Raw genomic sequence first — 21,774 nt, 5'->3', positions numbered from 1 at the left:
CCCTTCACCTCCCTGACAGATCAAATGTCTCCCCACATCTCCCACAGCTCCCACCTGGGCCTTGAGCCACCCGGTGCTTCCTACATACCTCCTCAGCTCTGAGGGACACACCTTCCCTGGCACATAGGTTGTCTGATAACATTGCAGTTCAAATCCCTCCCTCATTTTCTCAGCGTTGGCTGGGCACCTGCCCGATGCCTAGTTCCATGCTGGATGCGGGATACAGAGAAACAAGTATTAAAAACACACCCTGATCATCACAGCACGGGACGATCGAGGCACCACGGAAACAGAGACCATCTTTATGTCAGCATGGGAGGTCAGGACGGTACTTCAGGAGAAGGACATAACCTGAGCCCCATATGTCAGGGGTTTCTCAGGAGCCCAAGAGGACAGAGTCCTGGGAGAGGCACAATCTGTCCAAGATGCAGGACTGGGTCCTGAGGTCAGGAAAAGCCAGGTGGGACTCGAGGACAGTGGGGTCGGTGTCAGTAGATGAGGCTAGGAAGGGAAAGAAAAAGCTGGGCTTGCTGTTGCACACTGTGATCTCAGTACGTGGGAGGAGGAGGCCAAAGAGGATCCTAGGTTCCAGGCCAGCCTGGCGTACAGTGAGACCCTGCCTCAACAACAAAACAACAACAACAACAGAAAAAATCTAGAAGACAAACAACGAATGGAAACCAAGTTTAGAGTCAAGCCTTAGGGCTAGAGCCTGGGACTTTGAACACTGGGTAAGTGGAGTGATTGAACTTGTATTCTGGTAATTGCCTGCTCCTCGTCGTCTGTGCATGGTGGGTCATAACATGCTTGCTAGAAGGAGCGAGACCAGAGGGGAGGCCGTGGTTATGTCCTGATGGGACAGTAGCATCAATCTGGTCTACAAGAGCTGGGAAGGAGAAGGCCTGGCTGATTAATGAGATTTGGGAGGTAAAATCACCATGGTGACAGCAGGACGGGGTTGGGGTGAGCAAGGGTGCTCCTAGGTCTTTGGCTCAGCTACAGGCTACATGGTTGCCCTACTCTGCTGGACCTGGCATGCGTGTAGGAGGAGCCTTCTGCCTATTTCTGGGAAGATGATGGTGTGGGCTCTGCTGTTGGTATGGAGCTGATTCAACATGCTCTTCCTGCTATGCATCCTTCAAGCGAGATCCTCTAACCCTGACACAACTCTGTGAAGTAGATATTACTATCATCCTCATTTGATATATGGAGAAACAGAGGTCCGATGTGATCACATAGCTTGCCCAGGGCCACCAGGCGGCAATGCTCACCTGAGGTCAAGACCCAGCTAACCTTGAAATCCATACTCTGAACGTTGGTGGCTGCCAACACATTGATGGCCGCCGGAGCCAGCCACGTGACTAAATGAAATGAGACAGAGAAGTTGAAGGTTGGGACCCCCGAGGATTGCTGGTTGTGATATGGCCAGGGTAAGCTGACTAGAGTTGCTGTTTTCTCTCTCTCTCTCTCTCTCTCTCTCTCTCTCTCTCTCTCTCTCTCTCTCTCTCGTCCTCCTCAGCTTCCTCATCTGTTGAATGGGAGCTGTTAACCATGTCTAGCCTGCTTCCTAGGAGACTCAGAGGAGGTAAAGAGCAAGAAAGCATTTGATGAAACAGAAGCCAAGCAGTAGTGTGCCCCCCATAGTATTTGAGGAGAGTAAGTGGGCAAGTTAGGAGGAGGCATCCTCAAAGTCTGACCTGGAGTTTCCCTTTTCCTAAGATTTGGCCCGGGTTCCTTAGTCCTGGAGGAGGGAAGAGGGGTCTGATAGGGCCTGGAGATGGACTCCCTTTAGGGCTGGGGAACCCTTCCCCATCTCTTTCCCACAGAGCTGCCCTGGGCTAGAGCCCCCCACCCCTAATCTTTCATTCTCCTTTGCTTCTGGGAAAGCCGATTAGGAGGCGGCCTCCTGCCCGCCCCCCTGACAAGTTTGTCTGAACTTCCAACAAAGGCTCTTAGAAGGCTGAAGAGGGAGGGCTGGGGCACAGGGAACCTGACACCACTGGCCTGGGATCACCCCAGCGGCCTAGCAGGTTGTACTGTGGCTCTGCCCACCCTGTGGTGAGCAGGAATGTGCCTCCAAGGGGGCTGTGGTGGGGGTAGGGCTGCAAAGGAGCTCTTCACCTGAGAACCCCTCACTGTTGACTAAGAAGGCAGCAAGGGCCGGCCACTAACTAAGCAAGCAGTCAGGGAGCGTGAGCATTTTAATACACACTTCTAATTACACACTCATACATTCTACCCTGCCCCCCACCTTCACCCCGTGATATGTTCAAATCAAGGCAGAACTCTCTGGGTATCTCTCTGTGTTTCACATTCATGTATGCATGTACCCTCTACACACACACACACACACACACACACACACACACACACACAGCACGCAGTCTGCCAGCTAGACGCTTTGCACACCTGCTTCATTCCCAGAAATGTATTCTTCCCGGTTCACTCACAGGCAGACAGCCTACTGAATGCTCAGAGGTAGGTGTGAGGTCCTTTTCTAGAGAGAGAGGGGCCAGTTTGGGTCCACAGTCCGTTGGTGATTGTTGCCATGAACTTGGGAAGATGTTGTCCTGGTTCCCATGGGAGGTCCTACGCCAGCCCCATTGCCATTTGTACACCCACAGCCACTTCCATACACCCATCCAAGGGGTGTGTCCAGCAGCTTCCTCTCTGGGGCCTACTAACTTCATAGGTCCGGATGGGGCGTCACAAAGGGTCCTGGGTTCAGAGGTCTCATAACATTCAGATGTGGTTGCTTGAATTCCTTGTTTGTCTGCTTACTAAGAGTTTACGAATTTATTGTTCGTGTGTGAGTGATGGTGTACACACGCTGTGGTGTACATCGAGAAGCCCAGTGGCAACTTCAGGCATTGCTTCTCTTCTCTCCCACATGTGTTTTGAGGCAAAGCCTCTTGTTTCTGCCACTGTGCCACAGTTGTGAGCTTCTGGCTGATCTCTTTGTTTCTGTCTTCCATCTTGCCAGAGGAGGGCTGGGATTATTGACAGGAGTCACCACATCCAGGGATTGAACTCAGGCCTCAGAGCTTGCATGCTTTACCCATTGATGCATTCCACCCCTCATCCACCACCTTGTTTTAGACAAGCTCTCACTATGTGGTCCTGCCTGGCCCGGAAAGCACCGTGTAGTCTCTTGAATTTATGGAGATCCTCCTGCTTTGCCTCCCAAGTGCTGGGACTATAGATGTGCACCATGGCCTACACTGAAATCCTCCTTTGTTTTTTTAAAACAGGGCCATGCATCTTTATTTTATAACGGTCCCACAGACTATGTGGTTGCTCCATCGTCACTATATCCCTCAGCGGACTCACTAGGCTTCCAGGAGCCCTTGGGCTCCTCTCAGTTACTCAAATGCCTTCATTCCCCCTTCCAGCTGGGGCTCTCCCCTCCACTCCAACACCGTACCACACCCCACTAAGGGCCTACTATACTGAGTCACTTGGGGCTCAGGGTCCTCATCTGTAAAATGGGGCTAATGACAGTGCCAACACCAGGCTTCCTTGTGATCACTAAATGCGATGACAGCTGCAAAACAGCACAAGCGCTCCATTCAGTAACTGCTCCGTGAAGGCTCCTCAATTGCTTGTCTACTCTTGTAAGTGCTGGTAAGCAAAAACAGCCTCTGCCCGGCATTTCATCTCATGGGGGGAAACAGAAAATGGCGAACTAACCTCCCTGCATGTAGATGCGGAGGGAGCAGCCAGGTGGAGGAGAAGCACACACAGGCCTTACAGCAGCAGAGGCAGTCTGGGGCTAGAATCTGGGGGTGATCTGGGACAGGTCACAACTCTGTTAAAGGTCAGAACCGAGCTCAATTTGGTGCTTCGGTGAGCTCCCCCTGTGGCTGGTGCCAAGGTTCTTCCATTTCTGTGGACCATTTAAGAAGCTTTGCGGGGAGAGGTGTATCAATGGCTCAGCAATTAGGAGGGCCTGGGTTTGATTCCCAGCACTAGCATGGTGGCTCACAGCCAGCTGTACTAGTGGCTTCTGTCTCAGGGGATGCAAACCCTCTTCTGGCTTCGGCAGGCATACATGTGGTGTGCACAAACATAGAGGCTGGCAAAGCATCTACCCATAAAATAAAATAAAAAGCATCCAAAAAGAAGCTGCCAGGTTTCTGTGAATTTGTTTCATTGCTTGTAAACAAAACAAAACAAACAAACAAACAAAAAAACCGGGGAGCTCTCTACTGACACCCCTGCCCTGCCCCCCCCCCCACCCCCGTTTGTGAGAACCTAGAGAACTGATCATGGAAATGAAGGATTAAGCTGCCACTGTCACTAAGGACTCTAAAGGACTCTAAGCCTCACTCTGGGGTACCCCTCTACCCCCCTTCCTGCCTTCCAGGCCAGCTCTCTACCGTGCCTCCAGCTGTGGGGAAACTGCTACCTCAGCCCGGGATCCCTTCCAAGATAAGTCTGGAACAACAAAGGCTACAGGAGCCGTATTTCCTCCTGGGGCCTGACCGCCCAGTGGCTCCTTTATCTTGGCAAGCAAGTTGAAGAGCTGTTCATGGAAAGAGCTCGTGTGGGGCGTGTGTGTGGGTGCGTGTGAGCCTGAGCGTGTCGGCACAAAGCTGCTCATTGTTGCTGTCCCTACCTGAATGGGCTGATAAGGCCTGTAAGTTTGGGTCCTTCACAGGCCACTCTGATCACCCCCAAGGCTGGCTTCCTCACAGCGCGAGCTGGGCAGCCAGGAGGGAGAGGAGGCACTCTTTCTTACCTAAGAGGAAAAGAACTGGAAACTGGAGCCACAGTGCTTCAGGAAAAAAAAAAAAAAAAAGAAAGAAAGAAAGAAAGAAAGAAAAAAAGAAAAAAAAATCCAGGTTAGCAGAGGTGGATGAATGACAGCAGGGAGAGATGAAAGAGAGATTCTGTTCTTTTAGAAGAGGCAGGGCACGCCTCAATCCTAAGGCCTCTTCTGGGCACACAGGGACCTCAGGAGGCAGGCCCTTCAAGGAGTGAAAGGTTCGCCCTTGATAAGCCATTTAGAGAAAGACTCAATGTGCAGCAGAAGGCTAGCCTGGTTCCAGGGCTGCCAGCTACTGACAAGGACTCCATGTCTGTTGTGAGTCTGGCTTGGACTCAACAGCTTTTTGACCCTGACTTAAGTCCCCTGGACTGGGTTGGCTGGAAACTGGAGACATGCTGGCAGGACTCTGGGAATGGCTGGAACTGTCCACACAGTCGTCTGGCCTGCCTTTTGTCCTCCTTTCCCTGCCATCAGCTACCAGAGGATGGACAGATGGGGCTGTGTTGCCTGCTAGAGAATCAGGTCTGTTGGTCGTCTGAGGAATCCTAAGGCAGGTCCTCAGAACGGACATCTTCAGAGCTCTCTCTTTGGTCCTAATCCAGGGAAGAGTCACCAATAATCCATGCCTAACCACAAGCCTAAAGAGGTGGGGACCACCACTTTCTACCTTCTTAGACAGCCTGCTTCAGGAAGTTCCTTCACACTGAGCTGAAACCTACCCAGACAGTAGCCTCCTTTATTTGGGTTGACCTGGTCCAGTCCAAGCACCACGCAGAACATGTCTATACACACTATTTGGGGGCAGACACGCCACAGACTGTACCAGAGGGTCTCTTACACACTCACTGCATCCTTTCCCGCGAGTCTTTGATTCTGATGATTTTTTTTTTCCTCCCGGGGAAACAAATTCACTCTTCAGATCCCTCACTCCAAGGAATACTGCTGATGGGTGTGAGATGGTATCCCCTCCTTCTCCCGCCCTCCGTGGCTACCTGTGCTTGTTCAGTACCCAGGTGAAACTCCAAGAACAGGGCTTGGCCTGGCACAGGTCCTGGTTCAGAGTTGGTGTCCAGCCAACACCAAACTCGTTGAACTAAATTGGAATAACTATGTGAGGGACAACCCGTGTCCAGGTGAACCTGGTACCTGTATAGCCCTGTCCTGGCTTCGCAGTATGGTCTTGGGTAGGTCCTGACTTGTCATGGGCCTCTGGTTTGGGGGTAGAGGTTGGACAAGGTGATCTCCACTTGCCTCAGACAGACTTAGCTTCCAAGTGTCTTGCTTCTGTACAATGATCACCCGCAGTTTCCTTCATTGTTCTATCTACAATCTCTGCCTGTGCTGGGTACTCCCAGGGCTGGATATAAATGGGGCTTAGAGGTACGTATGTGGCTAAAGCCCCAGCAGTGGTGATTTTGACAGTCTAAAGGAGTCTCAAAGGATGGCACTTGAGGACAAGTGAGTCTGCCTGTCCCTTTTCTGGCCTGCCTCTGTAGTAGCCTTCTTTCTGAGGACATGGCCTTATCCTAACACAGGCTTTTAGCTTTCTCCTTTTAGTCCCAATCGTCAATGTCTAGTGTTGAGGGACCACACATCGGTCTGCAAGGTGTATGGGAGTGAGCTCAGTGAACTAATAGTTATGGAGCACCGTTCATTCACTGGCCAGATGCAGCCCTTGTCCTGGTAAGTTAGCAGTGAGCAGATGGAGGGCCCTGATGCTCACATGCTTTTGTATTAAAAAGGATTCAGGCAGCAAGCAGATGAGCAAAGAAATGTATACATCTGGGATGCTGATTGGGAGACAGAGGCATTGAGTTTGAAGTAAACCTGGGCTACATAGTGCGACCTCATCTCAAAGGGAAAACACGAGAATATAAAGCATAAATTAAAACAGCATGCGAGGTCAGGGCTTAGCCCAAGAGACAGGCAGAATGATTAGACCAATAGTTAGAGATGAACAAGCAGATCACCAACAGCCAGGTAAACAGACAGTGGGGGAAGAGGCTGGTCCAGGCCTGCAGGCAGGACAGATAGAATGGAGAAGGGAGGCAGGACCTATTAAGCTGATGACTCCAGGCCCTAATCCTGTGCCAGGCCCATGCGGGCAGTGTGTGTGTGTGTAGGAGGAGGGGAGCACCCCCCGCTGGGGTGTAATTTCACGCTGAAGGGCCTGATGGGGCATCCCATGGACTGATCCTTTCTGGATCAGAAAACCCACTTCCCTTTGTCGCATGCAGGGCGATTAGTGCCTTAACCCTTTGTGCGCTGGCTCACTGCCAGTTCTGCCCCCCACCCTTGTCTCAAACCCCAGGGGACCTAGCCCAGAGCCCTTCTTTCCTTCCAGCCTGGCTAACTAACTCCTGGATCTGGTCCTGTATGCCTGTATGCGTGTGTAGGAAGGATGAAGCTTCCTGAGTAAGGAAGGGCTGAGTAAGTCCAGGGTGGGTAGATTCTAAGACAGTTTCTCTGCCCCCCCCCCCCCCGCCACCTTTTCTGACACTCAGCTTCCTCTGACTGCTGTTGTCTTAGACCAGCAAGCTGGTCACCCCATATGCAGGGTCCTCCATTTTGGTTTAGTGTGTGTGTGTGGGTGCGCGCGCGCGCGTGTGTGTACGCGTGTGTATGCCATGGTGCACACGTGGAGGCCAAAGGACAGTTTGTGGGAGCTTTCTATCATGTGGGCCTGGGCGGGGGGGGGGGGGAATCGAACTCAGGTTATCAGGCTTTGCAGCAAATCCCTTTCCCTACTATGAAATCTCATTGGCCCTGTAGGTGCCTCTTATAGCTCAGTCTGGTCTGCACTCCTTCAGGAAGTCTGGAGTCCAGTCTCCTCTGCTTTACTCAAAGGCAGGAAACACAAGCCCACAGCCTTCCCACACACCTTGCACTGGGGAACTCACTACCTCCCAGGCAATAAAGCCAGACTCTTCTACTCCCAGTGACTCTCACTGGGAGTGAGTGAACATTGACCCTAGAGAGGTCAAGCCCCGTGGATACTCACAGGCCGAGTGGCAGTAACATCCCAGAGATACCCCTGGCCAATTCTTCTAATAGCAACATCCCAGGACTAAGTGGGCCCTCACATTCAGCAGCCCGCATTTATGCCCACTTTTGCTGATGGCCTCCTCTTTGTGCCTCTGTCCAAAGACCCACCAGGAAGTGGCCTCACTTTCAGCTCTGTACTCATTGCTTGCACCCTTCCCAGGGTAACTTCAACATATCCAGGGGGCTGCTCCCCTAGCTTGGGGAAGAAGGGCAGGGACCAGACTTGGCCTCCTTTAAGCTCACTGGGTATCTAAAACCCCAGCCCCATTAAAAGAAAGCCCCTAAATGTTATTTACACTTCGGAGTCTTAAAAACCATTAACAAAAGCCACTTAATTCAATTATCTTCCCGGCTGGCTCGGTTCTCAGCACTGAGCACTGGCCTCCCCTTGCCACCCCTCCCCCCCCCCACTGTCATTGTGTCGGGCTAATGAGGTAAACTGAAGCGAGCCCTGTCCCCCCTGACAGGTTTATGAGAATTTAATAAAGCGTGGCCGGGACCAAATGAGTTGCCTCAGCCTTGGAGAGCTCATTGTCTTCAGCGTCAGCGTTTTTTGACTCAAGCTGCCCCCCTCCCCCGCCCCAGCTCTTGCCTGGCTCAGCCAGAACCCGAACCCTTAGTACCTCCCTAGGTAAACCCAAAGTCCTGTGTGCCTGGCAGAGCACCCATGCCAGTCCCTGAGAAGGGCAGAAAGCGAATCTGTCCGTGTCCCTGGGACGTGTCCCTTTGTGGGCCTATAATCTCTAACACACATCAGGCCCCAGAACCAAAAACCTGGGGAGCTTCTCCTGTTCATTTGCTATATATAGCCACTGTCAACCCGAGGCTAATTTGGACAAGCGTCAGATTTTTTTCTTGCCTATTTGGAGTGACCAGCCAAAGAACCAGCTTCTAGAAGGAGGGGATTTCTCTTCCTGTGAGGGCACGTTGGGGGGTTTTGAGGTCTCCATTGTGACCTGGATTCCTTTTTCTTACATGGAATGCCATCTTACCTTTTCTATGACAGGTAGCAGAGGCTGGGGACCCAGGAAGCACAAGGGACTTGTTCAAGGTTCCAAGGCGTCACAGGTGCAGATGGAAGAGGCACCTCAGGCTGGCTTCCCAGCTAGACCCACTCTGGAGCAATTGTGATACCTTGAGAAGCCAGGCTGCTGCCCCTGTTCCTTTATGTCCCAGGTGTTCTAGGACAGCTCTTACGAGGACAACAAGCCTTACTCCGCTTGCCCTGCCAGAGACCCAAAGACATGAAGATCCCGGGCAGCCCAGGGACCTAGAATTCCTTTTGTCCCCTACCGAAGTGGCTCTAGGCATTGCTTCCTTTGGGGGAAGGAGCTAGGCCTGATGGGAGTCTTAGCATATCTTCATGTCCATGGGACGTCAGGAGAGCAAGGCTTAGTGATCAAGACTGAGTGGGACTGGGATAAAAGTTGAACCATTGTCAAGTGTCAGAGGTCAATGGCCAGAGTTAGGGCTCAGTATATGGACCAGGGTCAGGGCTGTTTGTTCCCAGGGCCAGAGCTCAGTCCAGGGCCCAAAAGAGGGTAATGTATGCCTATCATCAAACTTTAGTCTACGTCCAGGTGCCAGTTCAATATATAATAAAGGTCAGAGTTTCGCCTGTGAAACAGGGTGAGAGACAGGTAAAGACTGGGTTCCATATACTGGCAAAACAGCATCAGGGCTCAGAGGGTGATCAGGGTCAAGTTCACTCTATAGTCAAGGACCAGGACTCAGTATGGATCAAGGTGAGGGCTCAAGGTCAAGGCTAGGGTTCAGTCTACAATAGGCTCAGGACTTTTTTGTGGACTCGATGAGTTCTATTTCCAGGTCAAGGCTTCTCAGTAGTTTCTAGTTGTAGAAACGGATAATTTACTTAATACATTTGGGTGACTAACCTCCAACTCCAGCTCCCTCCCTCCCTTTTCCAGTGTCCTCAGGGTCTTTGGCCTTCAGAAGAGAAAATGGCAAGGTTGGTCAGGGGGCTGGAGTGCGCTGTCATGTACTCAGAGTGCCCTCTGGTGGCAGTCTCTAATAGTGTTGATTTTCTCAGGCTTGATCCTCTTACACCTTTGGGAAGCCTGGTCCTCTGCTGTCGCCTTAGACGCCCATCTGGCCACCTATATGCTCTTGCATTACTGCCCACTGCCCTAACCAAGGAGTAGATACAGAGAAACCTGCAAGTGGACAGTGGACACCTCCAGGCTCCTGTTAGCAGGGATCTACGGCTCAGCGGTGTGATGAGTTACATCTTTTAGTCACTAGTTTGACAGGTATTATTGTTCACCTCCCTGTGACAGGATTAAGAGTGAATATAATAAAGGCCTCTACTTCCTGGCTCTTATTCCTCTTCTTAATTGGCAGCTCCTGACCACAGCCCTCGTAGACACTCCCTGGCAGCAGCTGAAGGTTCATAGAGGCTCACAGAGGGTCCTAGATCCCTTCTCCACTAAATTTGCAGGTTAGACTAAGCTAGGTTTGAGGTCTCTGCCACTACCTCTCCTCACACACCACCAATTATAGGCCAGAGGCTTCTAGGTTTCCAGAACCCAGGCCCCGGGAACCCAGGTCCGTCAGTGCTGCTCTTCTGGGCTGACAGTTCCAAGGAATATGACCCTCCAGTCGATACCCAAGTGCTCCAGGCAAAATTCTAGTACTTTCTTTTAGAGTCTTTCCTTTCCCTTCTTCCCCCAGGGAAACCCAGCAGGTGACTTGTCCCATCTACCTCAGAGAATGGTGTGGTTGCTCACAGTGGCTACCCCAGCCCCGGCCCCACCTTGGGTTTTACAGTAACCTCCTAACCTGCCCCTTGGTTCCCAGCTCCCACTTCAAGGCTGTTGTCTGCACAGCGGGTGGGCGATCTTTATAACCATAAACCAGATCATGCCACTTCTGTGCTTAAAACCCTTCAGTGGCTCCTGTCTCTCAGAGAAGGAAATCCCAACAGAAGTCTCACCCCGTCCTTCCCATGCCTGCCATGGGCTGGGTAATCATCCCCTCCACAGGATTCTAGTTTCACTGCCTCCGATCTCTATAGTCCCTTCTCCCGGGTTCTGACACACAGAGGCCAAGTTCGCGCTCGCCTCTGTGCTTTCTCAGTCATCACTTCCTGAACTTAAAAGTGTTCCCACCCCAGACCTTTGCACACTCTTTACTTCACTCAGAATTTAGCTTCTCTCAGAGAAGACCTCTCTGACTACCTAGGCCTCCAAGAAACATCTTCTTATTGTGATTTCCAGTGTGTGTTATGTACATGTGTGGACATGGGTGTCCATGCATGTGTGCACAGATGCAGTGGCCAGCAGAGAACATGAGGTGTCCTACTCTGTTACTTTCTGCCCATGCTTTTGAGGCGGGACACTTCAAGCTGCATCTGAAGCTCTGTTGGTAGCCGGCAAGCCCCAGTAATACTCCACTCTCCCTAGCAGTGCACTGCGTGATAGGCTCAAGGGCATGGCCAGACCCGGCTTTTTACGTGGGTTTTGGAATGTGGGCTTCGGCAACAAGCACTGCTGCCTATTGAGCCAGCTCTCCAGTCTTGTCTACTGTCCGCGTCCCCAGGTAGAAAGCAAATGCCCAGTGCTGGACACAGGGTAAGGTTCAGGGATTATCTGTAGGGTTTATTTGTAAACACTGGCTTTCAGTGGCCGCCCTCATTTCTTCTTGTGGGGGACTAGGAGGAAGACACCCCAGTTTCTGACTCTTTATGGTTTCCCTAGTCCAGGTCAGCAGTAGCTTCCTCTGAGATGCAGGGCTCTCTGGGCTACCCCAAGTTCCCCGTGGCAAATCCTGGGGAGCCCTATCCTTTCAGAAGGATCCACTCTGTGTCCTCCCTGCAGCCCTGCACCTCTGGGAGCCAAGCAGTCCCTCAAGGATTCCTTGAGGTCAGGGAGCTTGCTGCCTGAATCCAAGCCTCACCTTGTCAGAAATAGTCCCCCAGCCGAGCCGGCTGGGAGAGGCCTGTAGCAGGGAGGCCAGAGCTCTTCTTTGACTCCACTATGTATGGAGAGTGGGGCTGCTCCAGGGTCTCACCAGCCATACTGCCCTGAAAGGGGCTGCACCTTAGCTCCCCCTGGCGACATTATATGAAGGGAGGAGATGCTGGGTGGCAGGCCTGGAGACCTGGAGACCTGGAGACCTGGAGACCTGGAGGGTGCTTGGCTGGGACTGACTGCAAAGTGGGCCCGGGAGCACTCGTGTGACTGAGGAGGTGGAATGGGCTCAGATGAAAGAAATAATTATCTTCGGCTAGGGGTGGCAGGAAAAGACTCTGAGGGGTCAGCACCTCCATCGCATTCTCTCTCGCACTATTCTGCTCACACCATTGATTTTTGGTCTGTTGTCGCACTGACTGGAATTCTTATCTGAAGTCCACTCTTCTCCTGGGTAGCTAGCTTCAGAACAGGTTGGAGATTCTTGAAGGTGGGGAGAGCCCTGAGAATGTAATTCAGGGCATCTGTCAGCTAGGAGAGGGTTTTGGGCGAAGCCTAGCATTGCAGGGTGTATAGGGGTGTCACCGCATAAGGTGCTGGGAGAAGGGAGGTCCTGATCACACATAAGGCCGCATCAGTGGGGGCCTCTCTCTCTGGCTACTTTCAAGGAAGTGGAAGCAGTTGGTGTTTGGAACTGCAGGGAACTAACTAATCTAGAAGAATATGAGCCTGGGAATGGTGGACACACACACACACACACACACACACACACACACACACGCGCATGCCAACACTTACCCAACAGAGGTGGTAAGATGTTCCAGGTGCCCAGTGATTCAAAGGTTAGACTGCTGGCCTGTGTGAGCTGATAGGCATGGCTTATTGAACACCTGCTGGGAAATTTGCTTTCCTTTAGGTTCCTGGAGTGGGGAGACAGCAGGAGAGGAGGAGGAGGATGCAGGCAGCAGATGAAGGAAGAAAGAGCCCCAGGGCTGCTGGGAAGTACCTGGCCCACACCAGAAGAGCAGCTGAGCCCACCACCATGGAAAGAGAAAGGAGCGCTGGTGAAGCCTAGAGGGGGTGGGCAAGGAGTTACCACTGTCAAGGGATAGCGGGCCAGCATGGCCACCATCGGTTCTTGCTTGGGTACCTGAAGTGAGAGGAAGGACTGGCTCAGAGTCAAAAGCCTTCCCTGGGTCTTCTGTTCCCTGGGCCTCCTCATACCTACTGCGGGAGTCCTCATCCACCTGGTCAGATTACAGGCTGGGCCCAAACTGCAAGCCCAGCTAGCCACGAAGAAGGTCTGGGCTTTGCATGGCCCCCGGCGCGCTTCTTCCTTCCTTCTGTTTGCTGGGTGGCCACACTCTCAGCTGCTACCTTTTTCACTCGCCCACATATATGTGACGTCAATAGTCGTTTAAATACCGACACTCTTATAGCATCCAAGCAAGTGCACTCACGGCCACTCCTACCCCCACCCATACGCACATCTGACACAGCTTCTCCCATGAACATTTTCAGGCACACAGAATCTCAGAGACCATCTTATTTGGTCACATACTCCTCTCCCATGGGATCTCCTTCTAGATCTCCAAGGAGGGCTGGTACCAGGGTACTGAAGTGGTTAGCTATGGGCTGCCATCATCCCAGGATCCAGGTGTTCATCAGAGGCCTCCTGTCAGCCCCCTCCCCCTGCACATCACAGAGCGCTGACTCAGAGGTGCTTTATTGAGCGAGGCACAGCTGAAATGAATGCACACGGTGGGACACAGTCATGGCAGTGGGTCTTGTAGGCAGTGAAAAGTCACACAGGTCCCTTCAGGACTGAAAAGCCTCTGAGAACCTCAGCCTCAGCTCCCCTGACCTTCGTCAGGCAGAACAGGGTGGATGTGCTCTATCCAGTTTATTCCAGGGGCCATTCAGAACCTTTGCTCCCCAGTTAAACCCAAAGCGCATGTTGGAGAGTAGGGAGAAGGAGGAGAGGAAAGGGCAGGAGGCTAGATGCCGGTCACAGGGCCTCGTAGAGCTAGCTCGACCTTCATCTCTCATTCCACCCCAGGACATAACTAGATCCTCTAGATCGCATGAGGTGTCCTCCACAGTGCCCAAACGCCTTCGCCATGGGGAGGGACAGGTATCCAGACCCAGGGTCCAGTTTCATCATTCATCAGTGTGGAGTGGAGGAGGAGAGGAGGAAGCAGAGCTTAGAGACCCAACCTAAGAGATCAAAGCGCTGTTCTCTTTGGGGTGTGAGAACTAATCCCATCACTACCCTCTCTTTTGGACATTCTAGAGATGGGACAGATGAGGCCGCTGGTACTCATTCCTTGTCCTTCCTCCCCCTTCCTCCTCCTTCGTCTGGTCCACTCACTAGGAGGCAGCCGGAATGGGAGGGAAGTTGAGCTGGGTCCCTTCGGTCGGTCCGTGGCAAGTAGCCAGCAGTGGTTGCAGGTGCGGGAGGGTCCAGGACGAAGAGGCCTGGGCCGGGGCTGGAGCGGCTGGAAGATGCTGCAGAGGCAGCTGGACTGAGCTGCACAGCCGTCGTGTCCTGCGCTGTGCGCTCGCTGCTCTCCATCTCCAGTGCCACCGCCCCTGGACGCCCGCTGGTGGCTGGGGAACGCGCGCGGGACACCGGGCACTGGCGGCTGCATACACAGCAGGCAGCAAAGAAGCCAAAAGCCAGTACGAGCAGCGCTGGCCCCACCATCAGCGGCGCGTTGTGCCCGGGCAGGAAGGTGGCGAAAGCTCCCACCAAGGTCACGTTCAGGCCCGCCAGTAGCACGCACAAGCCACAGGCACAGCACAGAGCGGGGGACGGCAAGGCCCACAGTCTTTGGCCTTGGGCCCTGCCGGGAGGCCCTGGGGCCAGGGGCGCTGTGTTCTTCGCTTGAGGCATTGGCCCGCCCACACCTCAAGCTTTGTCCGGCTGCCTGTCCAGAATGACACACATGTCAGGGGCAAACTCGTGGTGGTCCTGTGGGCACACAGCAAGAGGGCTAGTCAGAGGGGAGGAGTCTTTTTTAACCTCCAACCTGGGGTCAGTTCTGTGGCTACCAGCAGTGTCTGCAAGTCTGGCCCAGGTCGTCTTGGACAGCCCTGGGCAACAACCCATCCAATGGGAAGAGTCTACAGATGGTTTCTCATTCAGTTCCTGGAGTCGGGCACTGCTAATCTTAACCCTCACGGCTTCTCCAGGAAGCCTTCAAGCTTTAATTAAGAGACCGATAGTAAAGTGCTCAGCAAGTTGCTGGTTAAATGATTCTTCTTTCCTTCCCCAATTCCTTAGTCCTAAGCAAAGGGCAGCTTTGGGGTTTTAAGCAGTTCTCTCACCCTCCAAGAGGTGAAGGCCTGGGGATAGTTCCGGTCTGGTTTCTTATTGCTCATGTGAAGAGAATGAAGCTCGGAGACGCCTGGCAGTTTACTCAAGACTCAGACCTAGCACCTACTTAACCTGCCGTCTCCACCATACAGGACTCCGGCAGACGCAGCAATAACACTAACTTTCCTGAGCATCAGACGAGGCCCCGTGAGAGTGAGGAAGCTTCTGATGCTCAGGTGTTCACAGAGCGGGCAGTGTCCCCGTGGTCTGGACCCCCTGTGTCCTCTCCAGACAGTGCGTTCTGGTAAATTCCAGGCCCGCCTCCATGTCACCACCCAGGATTCTGCAGTCGGGCTTGGCTTCAAAAGTCTCACCTATGGGGCTGGGGTGATCCTCAGTAGGTAACAGTGCTTGCTGCCGGAGCCTGACCACTTGAGTCTGATTCCTGGAACACAAGTAAAACACCCCTGAAACAAGTAAAAAAGCAAGAAGTGGAGGCTAGCATCTGTAATCCCGGGTTCGTTCTTGTTTTTCTTTTCGTGGTGGTGGAGACTGAATTTAGGCTAAGGACTCACTTCCTAGGTGAGCCCTATCTTAGCATTGAGCTCTTTTTTATTTTTTATTTTTTTAGTGTTTCGAGACAGGGTTTCTCTGTGTAGCCTTGGCTGTCCTGGACTCGAACTCACAGCGATCTGCCTGCCTCTGCTTCCCGAGTGCTGGGATTAAAGCATTGAGCTCTTTTATTTCCCCACCTCATCTTCCTTTTTTTTTTTTTTTCCTTAAACTTTTGGAGACCCAAGCTCATTGAGTTGCCTAGGCTGGCCTTGAACCTTTGATCCTCCTGAGCAGCTTGGCTCCCAGGCCTGTCCTGCCAGGTCCAGCTGAGCTTCTTCTTTTCTGGATACATGTTAAAGCAGGGTATCCTGGCCAAAGAACTGTGATGTCATTCCAAAGCCAAACTACTGGATTTGGAAGCTGAACCCTCTTGACTTTATTCTGCTGCTGCTGTAAGTCCTCCAGGCCCTTTGTGTTTTGTCCCGATTTAAAGCTCTCAAGTCCAGCACTTGAGCACAGGAACAGCCATTGCTGTGAAGAAAGTGACTCCTCCAAGTTGCCCAGTCTGTGGAGAGCATCTAGACCACACCCTGTGCTCTGGATTAAACCCAGGGTTTCAATCTGCCAAAGTCAAGTGCTCTATCACTGAGCTACATCCTTAGACTTCTGCTGTTGTTGTTTAAACAGGGTCATGTTAAATTGCTAAGCTGCCTAGGGTGGCCTTGAACTTGTGATCCTTCTGCCCTACACTCCTCTATAGATGGGAGAAACTGAGGCTTGGAATGAGAAAGGTGATGGAGGGAGATTGCGGCAAGCTGGAACACAGCTTACACCCCCCCCCACGCCCCACCCCCAGCACAGACAGGGCCTGACCACTAATGTCTGCTGCCTAGGATCCTGGCCAAGCAATTTCCCCTTTCTGCCAGCCTGCCTGTGTCCAGGAAGACCTTGTGATCTCTATTTGGGGCAGAGGCAGGGGCAGGAGCAGGAACTTGGGGTTGGGCCTCAGAGGCCACCATACGTTTGGATTTTGAGCTGATAGGCACCCTGGAATAGCTGGAGCCTCTCTCCAGGACCTCAGCTATCTGAACATAAAGTGAGGGATGTAACGGGGATGGTTATCACTGAGCTGAGGTCCCTTGTCAACTTGAGGCCTCATGCTTAACTACCTGAGGTTTGCGAAGTTAGAAATGGGAGCCTATTTAGAAGTCCCTATCAAAATATCACAAGGGATCATAAAAGGAACACACTGACCAGTAATATGACTGCACTAGTTTATTTCTCCATATTATTTGCTTTGGGCTGGGTTAAGCTATTTCCCTAAAAAGTCACTGTTGGTCCTGGTTCTGATACTTTCTCTTCCTCTCCTTCTCCCTCTTCCCCTCCACCCCATCCCGTGTCTGTGTGTGTGTGTGTGTGTGTGTGTGTGTGTGTGTGTGTGTGTACAGGTCAGAGGAAACTTCATGTTCTTCAGATGCTACACACACACACACACACACACACATACACACACACACACAGGATTGTAAGCATTGATTACAATTACCTAGGAAACCATCAGTACCTTAGGTGGTCATCAATAGGTGGAGCTAAGAGCTCTTTGGGGGAAAGTTTCTGCCTGAAGGCCCTGAGTCACCATCCTGTCAACTGCCTGGCTGGCAGTGGCTGCTAGGCCTCCTAGCTCTTGCTCCAAGATCTTCTGGGTAAAAGCCAGGGACTTTGGCAAAGATATTAGTCACGGGCCCTAGGCTTGTCCTCCATGTGTGGCCCAGTCTTTTTGCTCAGTTAAAGCCCTTGTTGTCCCTTGACTGAGAAAACTTCCTCTTTTTCTTAGTCCCTAAAGTTTGGGCAAGGCCTCTTGTCTAGAAGCCCAGACATAATGCTCACTCTATCTTCAACTCTACCCCATCCTCAGGGAACCTCCCACACCATTGCTGCTCATAGCCTGCCAGGGCTCACTCACTACACTGCAAGTTCTCAGCTTTTGCCAAATGGATTCTGCCTCCCCATGGTCCAGAGAGACACCATCGTCCCTTCCCAGTTAATGGCCGGGAGTTTTCTCACTCTCTGAAATATGCAAACACACACACACACACACACACACACACACACACACACACACACAAACACACACACACTCACACACCCCAATTTAAAAACAACACCTGAGGAGGAAGCTTGAAAGGCCTGGCTTTTGGGCTGTCTCATCCTGTCTCCCACTGTGTGTCACCCACTCCCCCTGACCCACTCACTACATGCGTACTCACGGACCAGACACACCCAGAACACAGCTGCATTGAATGCAGAGCTGCAGACATAGGCTGACGCGTCCCAATCTGGTGGAGATGACCTTCTGCTTATCGGCTGTGTCTCTAGATACTTCCTCCTTGGTGGTGGTTGGAGGGTGGGTGAGGTGCGTGAGAGCAGTGGCCCCAGGAGAGGGGATGGGATGGGGTGGGGAGCTGTGACTCAGGTGCTCCTACGATGCCCTCCTGTTTACGGTGGTCTTTATGCCTCTAGCCAGCCCGCAGTCCCAGAGCTCCTCCTGTGAGGTGGAGTGCCATTTGGAAGGTCTCCACAGGCTTCGCAGGCTCTCATTCCAGCACAGTAAGATGGCCAGAGTGACAAAGGGTTCTGCATCAGCCACAGCCCTGTGTCTGTTAGACCATCCAGGCACCAGCGGCTCCACTGCCCTGGGTCTTTTGTTTCCCTTTGGTTCTTACCAAAGCTCTTAGCTGTGTTTCTAGTCCCTAGCCAGGGGGCATGCATGGGCAGACTTAGACTAGGCCTCTGCCTCCACAACAGAAACTCAGCTACCTGGAGCTGCAGGAGGGACAGTCCATGGGGACGCTAGACTGCTGCAGTGAGGCTGTTCTTCCTTAACCTCCTTCCAAGGCTTTGTGTCTAGCTCCTCTAGCTCCACTTATTCCTCCTCCCTGTTCTAGCTTGCCAAGGGCCTGTGCCCTCCGGAACGTGCCCCTTCCCCCTCCCCCCCCCCCCATCCCCCGCCCATTGTGCCCTCCAGGACTTTATCATCTTCGGCATTGCCCTGAACCAGCCCACCTTGGCAAAGCCTTACATTTTGTTGTCCATGGTACCTCTACTTCCATCACTGAACAGGCTGTGATAGCACCTACTGTGTGTCTAATGACGTTCCAAGCTGTTATGGTTCAAGTATGGCTTGTCTCTTCCAAATTCAGATTTCTTAGTGGTGGGGCTTGGATGTAAGGCCAATCACTATAAAAAGTGATTAGGAGCTGTCTTTAATTGCAGTACTCAGGAGGCAGAGGCCAGTCTGGTATATATAGTGAGACCCTGTCTCAAAAAAAAGGAGGGAGGAAGGATTAGGGAATGTAGGCTAGTGCTCTTTTCTCGGGCTTCCCAGTCTCCAGGACAGTGTAAGTTACTCGGTCTTAGATATTGTTACAGCACTGGAAAATGGACAATGATTAAAAAAAGAATAAACCCTTTATATACACGAATTCATTTAATCTCATGACAATCTTAAGAAGTAAACATATTTTCATCCCTTTTTGACAAGTAAGAAAATATAGATTCAGGTTAAATTAACTATCCAAGGTCACAAACCTGGAGCCTAGTCAAAAATCTAGGCTGTGTCTCCCAAGCCTGTACCTAAGCGATTGCAGCTCCAGGACTGCACACTGCCCCTTGCTGTAACTGCTCTTGGACCGCATGTGGTCCCCAGAACCCTACCTCTTGGCCACCATGGTCTTCCGTGTCACTGAATCTGTGTTTGCCTGTGACCCACACTGATTTTGCTTTAGTTACTTTGTGTGTGTGTGGTTTTTCGAGACAGGGTTTTTCTGCCTTGGCTGTCCTGGACTCCCTTTGTAGACCAGGTTGGCCTTGAACTCACAGCAATCCACCTGCCTCTGCCTCCCGAGTGCTGGGATTAAAGGCACACGCCACCACACCCGGCTTGCTTTAGTTACTTTTGTGATTGTTGTCTCATCTCTGCGGGTCCAGTGCTGACCAGCAAAGCTCAACCCTGTCCCAGCCCAGATTCCTGCCTTCTCAAGTCTTCTTCACACAAACTTTTAAGCTGGGAGATGAGAAGAGACCTCACTGGATCACACCAGCCTCCTGCATCTTCCCAACTCCCCTTCCTGGCCTGAGTGAGCGTCTCAGTGGCCCATACCTGCTTCTGGGAATGGCTGCCTGCCTCATCTTCAATCCAACCGAATCAAGGCCTTGAGCTAGCAGTCTCTTCACTTCTTGAACACATGGCCTGCACTCCACAATTCACTTCCTGCCCAAGGCAATCCTCTCTCCCATCATGTTCCCGCCCCTGTATTCACCAATGTCATCAGTGACCCCTTGTCACTGAGCTTATAAGCATCATCCAGCATTTAGTCTCTGCTTTGAAGCCTTCGGAGCCCTGCTTCCTGGGAACACTGCCTCTGTATATAGGTTTCTTCAGTGCTGCCCTTTCCCACCTCCGCCACAGCCTCTGGCTCCCGTCCACACACTTGCAACTCATCTTGGGGGCCAAGGATCTTTCCAGTTCATCTTTTTTCTTTTCCTCTTGACTCACTAATTGACTTTGCTCAACTCCCCATTTCTTCTGTTAACCACCACCATCCCCCCTCCCGACCTCCCAACTGCTGCTCCCTCAGCCCAGACTCATCCAGGCAGCCTTCCTGATTTTGCTCAGGTGAGGCTGAGCTCACCAGCTTTGAAAAGCTGGTTTTCAAGTCAGCTTTGCTTTCAGCTAGCTGCCCCAGCTCTGCTTTCCTGTGCAGACCGTGCGCCTCTCAGTTCAGGCTTCCCTAGCCATGGGGCTTCCTGTGTCCAAGGGCCACAAGCTCCACCTGGGGTACCTGCCTCCTCTTGGGGCTCAGTGAATATTAGTGAAACAAACAGGAAGGGAACACTGGTTTAAGAAAACGAGGAAGTCTGTCTGTCTTCTTGGCTTCACTTGTCTCTCAGATTTGGAGTTGCTGTCTGCCAGCTTTTCTCTCAGCTTTCTCCCCACTTTGGGCACTGGAGAAAGTGTAGAGCGTCAAGGGAAGCTACAGGGTACAGCAGGGGAGCCACGGCAGCCAGCCCGTGGTGTGTCTCCTGTTCTCTAATCCCTCTTTCTCTTTTTCACTTTTCTCAAAATCTGAGGTCGCTCGCCCCTTGCCTGGTAGCCTCCTTTCTTTAGGAGTTCCGTGGCGCAGGATAAGCATCTTCCCTTTTTTTCTTCAGCAATTCCCCCAGCACCCACCCACCCCCAAATTTCTGCAACTGCACTTGCCTGAGAGGGCTCGCAGACACTCCCTTGCTGTGACTCGACTGAACCCCGAGCCAAGAGAGTCCGGGTGTCCAGTGTTGGTTAGGCTCAAAGCACGGGATCCCCGCCTGGCGGAGCTGGATCATCCAACAACGCTGTTAGGGGCTTCAGGAGGGTGGGCGCGGCAGGCTGAGATGAGCAGCCAATTCCTCTCTGTAGGGTCTGAGCGGCACCCGCGGTGGATGGGAGACAGCGGGGAGGGGCGGTGGATGGGAGACAGCGGGGAGGGTTGGGACAGCAAAGCCTGCCTGTGGACCACAGCATCCCCGCGCCGCGGGTTGGAGCCCCTTCCCAGCGTGGGCGGCCAATCTCTCCCGGCAGCTCCCACCAGCTTCCTCCAGCCTACAAGCCTCGCACGTGTCCTTCGCGCCTTCACTCCTTTGGGTTCGTGGGTTGCGAGCACCCCAGCAACTAATTCCCCACCGCCCACACTGTCTAGGTTGCATTCTTTTCTCACCCTGAGTGGAAACAGTCCTCCGCTGAGGACGCCCGTGCCTGCAATGTCTAGCATTTCTGCAGCCCTGAAGGGCCTGGTGCTCGGGAGGGGGCAGGAAGAGTTTTCCCAGGGATGGATTTTTTTTTTTCAGCATCTCTTCCCCAATTAATCATGTGTCCAGCACTTTAGTATGAGGTGTGCCACACGCCCCTAGAGGCCCAGGGAGATGCACTGGGTAGAGGCAGCTTGAGGCTGGACTTTGTTGCAGAGAGGCCTGGATAGATGTGGAAGGAAGACACGGAAGACATCTCTGCCCATTGACCCTTCATTCATCTATAAATGCATCCACAAATCCACCTGATGTGTCTACATCCTTTTTAGAGCATGGGCCAGTGAGAATGGCCCAGCCATCCTCCACTTGCA

General features: G+C 52.5%; 1 protein-coding gene across 1 annotated transcript; it reads right to left on the bottom strand.

Moving 5' to 3' along the window:
• Window positions 1–14,048: 14,048 nt before the first annotated feature.
• On the bottom strand, window positions 14,049–18,161 carry Tmem275 (transmembrane protein 275). The gene is given in 3 exon segments (XM_051171420.1): window positions 14,049–14,166; window positions 14,168–14,719; window positions 17,891–18,161. Coding segments are annotated over 2 exon segments (525 nt in total). The 5' UTR covers window positions 14,642–14,719; window positions 17,891–18,161; the 3' UTR covers window positions 14,049–14,115.
• Between the last annotated feature and the right edge of the window lie 3,613 nt (window positions 18,162–21,774).

The sequence above is a fragment of the Acomys russatus genome, chromosome 29 (genome assembly GCF_903995435.1).
Source record: "Acomys russatus chromosome 29, mAcoRus1.1, whole genome shotgun sequence".
Lineage (NCBI taxonomy): Eukaryota > Metazoa > Chordata > Mammalia > Rodentia > Muridae > Acomys > Acomys russatus.
Note: the sequence above shows the minus strand (reverse complement) of the source record. Positions and strands in the feature narration are given on the sequence as shown.